Consider the following 11,190-nt stretch of genomic DNA (forward strand, 5'->3'; position numbering starts at 1 on the left):
CAGTGTGATGCAAACTTCAGCACAGGCTCTGCATTGACACTTTAGTCACAAAAACAAAAGAAGTTTTGTTTCTGAAAACAGTTTATACCTAATATGGAAGCAAAGTCAGTTTGACCTGATATTGGTCTGGTGTTAAACACATTAGCTGACTCTGAAGAGATGTAGATGACCTCCAGCAGAGCTTTCTCCTGTGCTGAGCAGTCAAACTGAGGTTTTTCAGTGTCTGACCCTTTTTATTCTGCACTCACCACTGTAGTATCCAAGAAACTCATCCATTTAGCAACATGCAAGAGAAGAGAGATCTTTATAGGAAGTGCCCGTTATTTTATGGTGTTTAATGCTGCACTGCAACTAGAAATTTCTGGCATGTGTAACTTCTGTGGGTTTTGTGTCCCAACAGGTACTGAATGAGGTGACAGAGGATAATTTAATAGATTTGGGTCCTGGCTCTCCAGCTGTAGTGAGCCCAATGGTTGGAAACTCAGCACCTCCGTCCTCACTTTCTTCACAGCTTGCAGGGCTTGGTGAGTGCCTGATCTAAACCATGCTCTCCACTATCTGATTAATGTTGCCATGTAGCCTCTGAAAAGTTTGGGAATATGGCTTACAGGATTAGGAAGGCATTCCCTACTCCCCTGTACTGTGACAATCTGTAATTGGGAACCAGCCTGGCACAAAGAGAGGGATTTATTAACCTAAGGAGAGAATGAAGGAAAGGGTGAAGATTCTTGTCCATGCTAAAACTTGAACTGCTTCTATTTCTCCTTAGATATAGTTAAAATATGAAATCAGTCTGGTAAATGCTCTTGATTCCCCTTCTACAAATAATATTTGAAACCTTTGGGTGAAAGGTTTTATGAAACTATTAGAAGGTTTATGTCAAGCCAAAGATTACTTGACAGGATTACTGCGTTTGGCTGAAGGTTCTCCACCTCTTTCAGCACTGCACCAATACCATATCCCTTGGCTGGAAACTGTTGGTTTCACAGTCAGTAACTGAGAGAAAACATTGTGGAGAAAACTACTGGCCCTGCCCAAAATTTTGGACCATGTTAGTGACCAGTAAATATCTCAGGATGAGATTGGCAGCAGGTGAACACCAATCCCCAAATGCTGGCTTCTCAATAAGGAGCATTTTCAGAGTGCTACTTCCAGGATAGATAAGACAACCTCTACATTTTACTTTTAAGAAATACATGATTAACAGCCTCCAGCCTTTTTTGGACAGAACTGTGCTCAGTGCTGCAGCTGTTAACTGGATGATGGTGTGTTTGCATGTGGTTTGCTGTTTCACTGGTTCACTTTTTTTTTCCTCTGGTTGCAGACTTGGGCACAAACAGCGTCAGTGGCACACTCAGCTCTCTCCAGCACAGTAACCCTCGTGATGATTTCGACATGTTTGCACAGACAAGAGGCAGTTCCTTGGCTGAGCAGCGAAAGAAGTGAGTTGGAGTTTGTCTCTAGCACTGAGTCATGGCATTGCTGTTTTCTAAGGGCGTAAATCTGGAACTTCCTGACTTCAGTCCAGTCTGAAAAAGTAGTTTTGTTGTATGTCTTTGTGTTTTTAATGCAATCCCTATCCTTTTGGTCATTATTAATATGAGCAAGTGGAGAAGTTCCTGCTGCTGGACAGAGCAGACTGGCTGAGTAATGACTTAGTCAATGAGCTCACTGGAAACTTGGAAGTGTACTTGTCTTTTCTTCTGCAGATGCTTCCTCTCCTAAAGGCTTGTCATCCCATCCACCCATGCTTGAGATACAGGAGCAAAAGGGTCCTTCACCTGAAGGTCATGGATGTACTTTAGTGACTGAATTACTGTCATCAAGGGCTTGGAAACAGAATTACCATCCAGTTAACTCTCCCTTTGGCCCCAGTCAGACTCTCACATGCTGTCAATGCACTGTAGCTTGCCTGGCTGCCATGCTACCCCTAATTTGTTTATGTGCATAGGGCTTGCATCTCTAGAGCTGCCAATCTGGCACTTTCAAGGGCATTTAACAGGTCAAATTATTTTAATGTGAAATAAATATATGCACTTATTAAGAAATCCTTTGATCCCTGTCAAGGGAGATTCAATAAAAGACACACTCAGGTATTTTTCTTTCATATATTATTTCTTGCCTCCTTCTGATTTCAGATTTTAAAGGATGTACTAGGAGTCAGAATATCGATATCTGGTCTCAAGCTAAGGAATGTTGTTAAATAGTTTATCCAAAACTTACCAGCTCTGGAAAACTTGAGCCAGCAAATTTATTAGGATCTTTTATTTGCAGTTATCAGTCCAGCTATTGGTACTGCCTCAGCTGTGGTATCAGTGCTGAGAAGATATGCTCTAATGTAGAGGGATATTCTACCACTGGAGATTTTGGGCTGGGAGCCCTGATGTACAGTCAGAAAGGAGATGCATTGCAGAGAGATTTAATCGAGGTCCCTCTGTCTCTTGTGCTAAATGAAGCATGAAACTAGTCTTCCCACACGGTACCTAATGGAACAAGGAGCATGGAGCAGTCCGTGATTTCACAAGGGAGGATTGCTCTGTCTTCCTTGGATTGTACACTGTATAAACAGAGCAGCAGGGAGGAGTGAAGGCATGAGTGTGACTTGCTGTGGTGTGTAGGTGAGAACTCTGGGTGCTGTGCTCACAGCTTGGGAGAAACCAACGGCTCCTCCTGCTCAGGCAGCTCCTCCCAGGGACTGATTTATGGGCATGTGTTGGCGTCTGCTGCAGCTCGTGGTTCACCACTGTGCTCTGAGAAATGATGCTGTTGCCTCTGTCACCTGACTGCTACATGTCCCTCTTGCATTGCAGTTGAAGCAGCTTGTAAAAGCTCTGTAAATAGTGCATTTCTTTGTCTGCTTCACTGCAGTTGCATAATTCCACCTGTCTTTGAGTCTCCCTCCGCCTCCCCCCTTGCACACATCAAGGTCAGGCTTTCAAATGTCATCTCCAGAGCTTTGCTAAATGTAATCTGGAATCAGACCTCTTTTCACAGTCCCCTGCTTGCTCTTGGACATGCTTAGAGTGCCTCATAACCTGTTTGCCTGCCTTTCATAATGCTGATCCTACTCTGTTTGCTTCAAGGTGCTTTCTGAAACTGATGGTCTTTGTGCAGAGCACACTCCTCTTTTTGGGATACACTCAGTGCACTTCAGGTCTTGTTAAAAAAAAGAATGTGCTTTCTGATTTCCAGGGAAGTAAATCCGAGTATCCAGTGGCACTTCTCCTATGAGGAAAGGCTGAGAGAATTGGAATTGTTCAGCCTGGAAAAGAGAAGGCATCAGGGTGACCTAATTGTGGCTTTCCAGTATCTGAAGGGAGCCTACAAGAAAGATGGAGAGGGACTATTTACAAGGGCCTGGAGTGACAGGACAAGGGGGAATGGCTTCACACTGACAGAGAGTAGAGTTAGGTTAGATAGTAGGAAGCAATTCTTCCCTGTGAGCAAGCTGAGGCACTGGAACAAGCTACCCAGAGAGGTTGTGGATCTCAGGATGTGTTCAAGGCCAGGTTGGACGGGGCTTGGAGCAACCTGATCTAGTGGAAGGTGTCCCTGCTCATGGCAGGAGGGTGGAACTGGGTGGTCTTTAAGGTCCCTTCCAACCCAAGCCTTTCTATGACTCCGTAATTCCGCATGGGTGACTGCTGGACTTCCTTCTAGTTCTGTGGTTTGTTCCTTTCTTTCAGTGTGACGTACGAGGATCCACAGGCTGTCAAAGGACTGGCATCTGCCCTTGATGTTCGGAAACAGAACACGGGAGGGGTAGGTCATGGCTCTGTGTTTTGTTATCCATGTGGAATCCAAGCTGTAGGCAGCTGCTTTGACCGAGCTTCTCATTCTGTATTCCAGCAACGTGCTAGCACTGGCTATTTTGAAATTGATATCTGGGAGCAAGTACTTGCTCAGTAATGATCTCTAAAGAGCTGCTGCTTAGCACTCTAACCTAAAAGACTTCAGAATCATAGTGGGTAAATTCTCCTGTGTCCTTGCAGCTTGTCTAGGGGGTCCAGCTCTTTGGCTGAAATTGCTGCTGGAAAGAATAAGTGGGAATGTCCTGTGAACACTGGTGTGCATTGGTTTGGTTTGGTTTTGCTTATGAAAGTTGATAAAGTCTTAATCTACTAGACTTTGCTCCAAGTGCATGGATACATGAGCAAGTTACAGGGAGAGAAATTATGCAGACTTTTAATGCTTCACATGCCTCACCATAACTGCCCTCCCATGCAGCCTGTTCTGTGTGCCCAGGGCAGGCTCCTGCTCTCTTGTGTGGGCAGAGGAGGCCCATGTGCTGCCACCCTGCAGCAGCCAGCACCAAAAACATGAGAGAGCTTGGCCAGTTTTTCTGCATCCCTCAGTGAAAGCAGAAGTGAAAGAGCTTTCAGATCGTCCCTCAACCCCTTTCTACCACCCTGCTTTTTAAAACTGTCCTGCTCTTTTGTACGCAGCTGTGTGTAAGGTTTTAGAGGTCCGAGGAAGTTCAGACCCTTTCCCTGTCCAATTTTAGGCCGTGCTGACCACTAGGGAGCACGGCAGAGCCAGCGTAGCATGGGAGAGCCAGTGCAGCGTGAATTGCCTCCCCAGGCCTTGGCTGATCCCGCCCTGGTTCTTTCATGAGATGAAATGGGAGTGCTCCGGGCAGCTGGCATGCCTGGCAGCTTGTGCTCTGAGCCAGGGGGAATTTGTGTTGGGAGCCAGCTGGGGTCAGATCACAGCTGCCTGCCCGGGCCATCCTTTAGTGGGAGCAGGGCCTCAGCCATGATTTCTTACAGAGCATCCCCCCGACCCCACAAATCTAATCTGCTCCTTCCTGTCCCTGCCCTCCTGCAAAAAAGGGTAATTTATAACTCAGGTCAGCCCCGTGACCGGTTTCAAGCTCAGCCCCACAAAAGCTCACGCCAGCAGTACTGAGGGAAAAGGGGAAGCACAGGGAGGCAAGGGCAGAAGTGCATTGAGGGTAGCGGTGAGAGAGGAATTCCTGAATCCAGGGAGACATCCCAAGCCCCCAGTATGGCTGAGCTATTACTGGCAGGACCTGGGGAAGGATTTGAGATTCTGCTCTTTGTTCCTGGCTAACCAAACACAAGGGGCTTGCATTTAGCTGCTGGTCAAGGGGGCTGGATTCCCCTGGTGGCCTTGGGGTCATGTCCTTATTTATTAACACTTTTGTTCCCAGCCAGTTCTGCTTGAGGCACCAGTGCAACGTGTCATTCACACCAGCAGAGCTGCTGCTCTGCCCCAAGTGTTGTCAGTTCAAAGGGCTGTGGATAAGCTCGTCCGACGGTCAAAGTTTTTTGGGGCAAATGCTTTATGGGTTGTGGAACTTGGGGCTCTGAGATGTTGTAGGGACTTTCAGCCTCTTTTCAAAGGTCCTGATGACTGTGTCATGTAATCCAAAGAGTTTGTTTTGAAATGCACTCGCTCAGTAATTGGTAAACACTGCTTTTTCTCAACTGTTGTGAGGCTTGTGGGTGTCTCTTCTTAAAGGAAACAAAAATTAAACTCTCCTAAAGTTACCAGCCCCAGCATGTGTAGCAAAAAACTGGCAGTGCTTTGTAAATGAAAGACAGGCTTTAATTTGGGTAGAGCTAATTTAAGAACAGCTCTAGGGAGGAGCCAAAAGCTTTGCAACACATTCTTCACACACGTCTCGTTCCAGCACAGTTGTCCAGTGGCAGAATCCAGCACATCCCACATTTCTAATGTAGTCATTCTCGGAATGGTCTGTAGAGAGGAGGCTGGTCACGTGACATTAGCTGTCTTTTAATGTGATTTAGCAGCTGGAAACAAGATGAGCTAAAAATACACTGTTTTCTTAATATTGCTTTTCCATGTTGGGAATTGCTTTTGTTGCCACAGAGTTGTTGCGTGATCACAACTGGGAGGAGAGGTGTCCAAGAAACAATTCTCTGGTGTTACACGGAGAGTAGATGAAATTGGAGTGATTTCCCCTGTTTGTTTTTTTCCTCAGGAAATGAGACATAAAAGGTTACAGCTGATTCTCCATTACCTGTGGTAATGGGGACAGGAGGGGTGTCCCATGTGTGCAGGTATCTGGGTGGATGCACACAGCACTCCCTGTTGAGCTCGCCCAGTTCTGGCAGGGCTGGTGGGCTGGAACCGCTGCGCTCTGACGGTCCCAAGGAAGCCCCTCCAGAGCTAGAGATGACTCTGCATCCCGCCCTGGCTCAGGGAGGAGATGCTGAAGGACGAGAAGCCATCTTAGAGTGTTTGTGGTGCTGTGCCATGCAGTCTGCAGCCTGCTCAGGGGAACTGGATGCATCAGCGCTCCTCTAACCTCTGCGCTCTTCAGGAGGGGCAGTTTGAAAGGCTGCCAGGACACTGCAGCAAACTGCCCTGTCTTACCCTCCACTCAGCACCATCACCAGAGCTGCCGTGCTGTTGGCGTGGGGCAGAGTCTGTCTGCTGAGGTCAAGGACGTGAGCAGGGCGTGCTGCACCCCACAGCTTCATAAACAAGGGAAACTCCACAGAGCGTGACACGAGAGTTTCCAGTGCACTCTGACTGATTTCAGTGGCTTGTACAGCCTCACTTTTCCTTCTTCTAAGAAGATGACAAACATCAGCCTCACTTCTAGCCAGTGATTGTTTTATTTTATTATTACTTTTATTTTTAATATCAGCATGAAAGAAGTGCTAAGACCCTGTGAACTGTCTGCAGGAAGTGCAGATTTGAGGGTGAGGTCTGCCCCCCCTGGACAGAGCTGACAGGCAGCAGAGGGGAACACAGCTGCTGCCAGAAGCTACCATAGGCTTTGTGTGTGTGTGTGTGTGTGTGTGTGTGTGTGTGAAGTTTTTAACTGTTATATTACTTTATTACGGGTTGTTGCTGTGGTTTCTCTCTTTATGGACCTTTCTGTTCTCAACACAGAGGAGAGGTAAAGGTGGGAACTCAGACATGGAGCCCATAGACAAGTGGCTAATTACACAAGGAATGGTGAGGACTTCACCAGTGAAGCGATTCCTACTGCCCACCCCAGTCCCTGACCTAGAATAACCATCCTCTGTTCACCTCTCGTCCTGCCCTATTGAACCGCTTGAAATCGGACAGTACAAGGAGTTCATTTCCCACCTACATCATTACCTGGGGAAAAGGGAAACATTTGCACCAATTTCTGGTTTATACAGCACAAAGACCTGTAAACAACTGAATCATTTGTAGGATCCCATGTCACCTTCGGAAGAGGCCTGGGGATCCAAGTGGTTCCTTCTACTGTCTTGATTTATTTATGCAGTATCCACTTTTCGAGGGATAAACACAAGTCTCATGGATCTTATTCATAAAGAGGACACTTGCTATTTGTCTTTAAAGCAGCCTTTTCTGGTAGTGATTAACTTCATGGTCTGGAATAAGCATAGGGAAGTATGTGGGATCATACCTAATTGAATTGATTAATGTAGGGATAGTTCTTTATGAAAGGAAGGGAATGGGAGAACTCCTACCCAGATTTACCTCTTCCACTGGCATTAGGAATCAGACTCCAAAAGGTACAATAGTGTTTCTGGCTTTAAGGATTTAATTCCTGTGTCTAGTGATGCCAGTGCCCTGATAAAATCAGGCTTCTGAAGATCACTGAACCTGTGCACATTTTGACCTTGTTTGAAGTTGTCCTTCATCAACATGCTTGCAGAGAGAAGTTCAAAGCCTGCTTTAGGTGTAGGAGCCAGAGGTAGGGAAAAAATAGCCTCAGCTATGCCTTAAAGCCAAGTTCTAAGACCAGTTTTATACCTTTGGACGATGTAATCCATCACTTTTAAGTGTTTGAGATTAGTACCAATAATGGGACCTAACTGCAGAAAATCCTCCTGAGACAGTCCTGTTCAGAAAGGTGCAGGGAGAATTCCCTTTGGGCTGTGGTGTGCTGGCAGTGCAGTGTGTGGGGCTGGTGTCAGGAGGCCCATGGAGCAGGAATGCCTCACTCCAGAGAGATCCCTGAATGTCCCAGACTCAGCTGCCCAGTGCTACAAAGAGAAACAGCCCAGAGAGTTTAATGTTGAGAAAATCCAGAGTGTGCAATATCAACTCTGTGAAACACTTTGCATTTATTCTTCTGGATTTAGGGCTAATCCAGATTATATCTCAGGGACATCTTGGCAATTTGTCCCAAGTTTGCATGGCTGGTGCACACCCAGTGATTGGACACATGTTGTATCTGCCTGCCCATGCAAGCACCCAAAAGCAGTTCCATGCCTGCTCACACACATAGATAAGCCTACTGTGGGTACCTGTCCTTGGGAACCAGAGTGTCATTTCGGTGCTGTCCAAGACCCAAAGCTCATAAGATGAGAGTGAAAAGCTGTAAAATGAGCAGCAGTATCAGCTTTGCCTGTGATACTGTTGACTGTGGCTCACAGAGGCTCTCGCTGTTCGGTGGCTCTGTTGCAGCCAGGGATGTGCTGTGCCACTGTTAGATGTTCATCCATAATGAATAATCCAGTGATTGAGTTAGTTCCTCTTCTTTGCCTTTCCACTGTTTACAAGAGCGGGGAAGCATGAAATCGGCACCCCTGCTGTTCACACCACTCACACCACTGCTTTATTAAAAAAACAAACAGCATATTCCTTCATTGGCTTGTGGTTATTCAGTCTGGAAAAAGGATACTGCAGCATTCATGGAGGCATATGGATTTGGGGAGGGAAGGGGGTCTGGCTGTCCAACCAGTCACTGCTCTTACAAGCCTGTCACCTTGTTTGTATGCTAAATATGAGAGAGAAATACCTAAAATAAAACTAAACTAATCATTAACTCCATTTCTCTCTTAACTGGCTGTAGTTCTTAACTGTATTTATTAATACGACCTGTAGCATTTGCAATGCCAGTGGATAACTAGAATCCCAGGTATGAACTTGATGTGCCCACTCTCTGGTAATCTTTTGTACTTCTGAGATGAGGGGGAAAGAGGGGCGAGCTGACACTGCTGTTCCCTGTGCCTGTACAACACTGAGACCACTCAAAGGGAATTCTCCACCTGCCAGAGTGGTTCTCACATCCCTCATGACCTCACGTTGTTCTGTCCAAACTGTGATACGTTGCAGCTTAGGGTTGAGTCCTTCCCACTCCATTTCTGTGCATCCCAGTTCACCACATGCCTTTGCAGAGGCAATCTCTGGCTCTGCTGTCCCAGTGAATTTGGCAGCATTGTTCTTGTTTCAGCTTAACCTGTAGCTCAGTTCTGCTGGCGAGGTGATGCCAGGACCATGCAGACACAAACCACACCTTTATCCATTCCAGCTCTGCCTACAAAACTAACTCAGGCAAAATGATATCAGCCAGAAAATGTTTCTGGTTCAAACATGATTTAGGGAAGGGAGATGAACTGTTCCAGTGCCAGATCTGTCTGCAATGTGAGGTCAGGGTTTTGCCATGCAGGTATCACATGGGTCTGTACCAGCAGCTCTTAGGACAGACTTTAGTGCAGGTAGTTCCAGTTCCCTTCTCATGAGATTGGACAGCTATTGAGATTTGCATTAATATGCAATAATATTGCATATATTCCCTTTGTTAGAATAATCTGTCACCCCATTTACATGCCAAGTGGATTATTTGTTATGAAAGTGAGAAACGGGTGTTGCTTAAGCCACCATGTCAGGACATTAATTGGGACAGTGGCAAGGGAGGGATGAAACTGAACTAAAATTCCCAGAAAGTGATATGAACTACTCTCAGCATTGTATCCTGACCACCAGCAGCGTGCCTGGCTAGAGAGGAGCGCGCTCTCTGTAGAAAAGATATCTGAGCAAAGATTAAATGAAACCTCTGTTAATCAGTAACCAAGTGGGATTCCGCTATGTGCCTTCAAGAGAGAGACAGGATCTGAGATGTGGAAATCACTTGGGTAACAGACTGTAGAAATACCTAATCTTCTTGGAGACTGAAGTGCTTGAATTGCGGATACACCAAAAAACAGACATGAGAAGACCTCATTTGTTCCATGTGGTAGGACCCCTCTCCCTTTTGAAGGCAAGCGGGCGTGTTCCCTTTAGCTGAAGACCACGTGGGTCTCCTTCCCTGTCCAGCTGCGACGTTTTTCAGAGTGCTGGACAAGGGTGATCCCACACCCCACGTGAGTGAGGTCTGTCACTGTCTGGGCACGCCTGTCAGATCCAGATGGGCTGGTTGTTGTACGGGCACAACGGGCTCTGTTGGGGAACACACTGCACCCCAGCTCTGCCTCCCCCGTCTGTGCAGTGTGTAAACACGGCTACAAGTGATCAAGTCGTTAATTTAATCCTTACATGTGAAGTCAAGCGTGTTCTGATATTGAGGGCAGGCAGCTATTTCAAGATCACAACAGCTTTAAATAGATGGTAAGGCTGTAGTAGTAAGCTGGAGTAGCCTACTAGTGTGCTCTTAGTGCTGCCACTAAGGAATGACAGACCTTTCCTTACTACTCCTAACCAACGAGGAGCAGTGAGTAGCAACTAACCAAGTACTGGTGTCAGCTTTGTTAAACATCTAGAAAGAAGTGGAATTAACTAAGCTATTACAAGGCAGTAGTCTAGCAACAATTAGCATAAACCTTGTTAAACATTTTAAGAACATTAATGAGCTCACCTAGAGACCTGAATTGTCATTTCATACCTGCTTCTTTTCCAGTGGGATCATTTTTAATAGAAATAAAATGTGATAATAATAACCTTAAACTGTCTTTTTAAGGGTAGAATATTGGATCTTATGACTTGTGAGGAAATATATTGGCAATACTCTTTGGCTTTTGATTGCTAGTGAGAACATCAACACAATCTAACTTAGATAAGTAGGAACTTGAATTCCAGGTTCCTGTGGGTTTTGTGGGATTGAACACTCGCTTTTGTTCTCCCAGCCCTCCTTTTCCATTTTCCTTTCAGGACTGTTGGGATGATCCCATTTGTAGGATTTTCCAAAGACTAAATAAAAAAGGAATTTGGACAATCAGCCCAACTTTTAATTAAAGCCAGTTACTTAAAGCACCCAAAAATATGTTGTGACTTAATTTCCATTTACTTTAAAAAAAAATAATTCACAATATCTTTATAAAAACAGCTCTTGCAGCCAGAACTGACTATCTGGGGAACTGTCTTGCCAAGACTGAGAGCTTCACTAGACTATGGATGTTTGCATAATCAAAGTATTAACAAGACAGTACCCCATTCCAGAGCATTTTCCATGTAGTCTGTGGCTGCCACTGCTGT

The 11,190-nt window shown here is 45.7% G+C and overlaps 2 protein-coding genes across 6 annotated transcripts in view; both read left to right on the plus strand.

The window, feature by feature from the left end:
* The window catches only part of TOM1L2 (target of myb1 like 2 membrane trafficking protein), a 57,625-nt gene that overhangs the window by 34,751 nt on the left and 11,684 nt on the right, over window positions 1-11,190 (plus strand). For 3 of the 5 annotated variants that reach the window (XM_027683824.1, XM_027683823.1, XM_027683827.1), the window contains exons 10-13: window positions 401-524; window positions 1,325-1,442; window positions 3,687-3,762; window positions 6,889-6,954. In XM_027683824.1, the coding sequence (XP_027539625.1) occupies window positions 401-524; window positions 1,325-1,442; window positions 3,687-3,762; window positions 6,889-6,954 (384 nt within the window). The remainder of the gene's footprint in view (window positions 1-400; window positions 525-1,324; window positions 1,443-3,686; window positions 3,763-6,888; window positions 6,955-11,190) is intronic. The other 2 variants (XM_027683825.1, XM_027683826.1) reach the window with 1 other exon arrangement.
* SREBF1 (sterol regulatory element binding transcription factor 1) overlaps window positions 10,368-11,190 on the plus strand; it is a 27,224-nt gene continuing 26,401 nt past the window's right edge. The window contains exon 1 of the mRNA XM_027683821.1: window positions 10,368-10,372. The gene's annotated coding sequence lies outside the window, so the exon portion shown is untranslated. The remainder of the gene's footprint in view (window positions 10,373-11,190) is intronic.

This window comes from Neopelma chrysocephalum, unplaced genomic scaffold (genome assembly GCF_003984885.1).
Source record: "Neopelma chrysocephalum unplaced genomic scaffold, ASM398488v2 Primary Assembly neopelma1_65, whole genome shotgun sequence".
In the NCBI taxonomy this organism is placed as follows: Eukaryota; Metazoa; Chordata; class Aves; order Passeriformes; family Pipridae; genus Neopelma; species Neopelma chrysocephalum.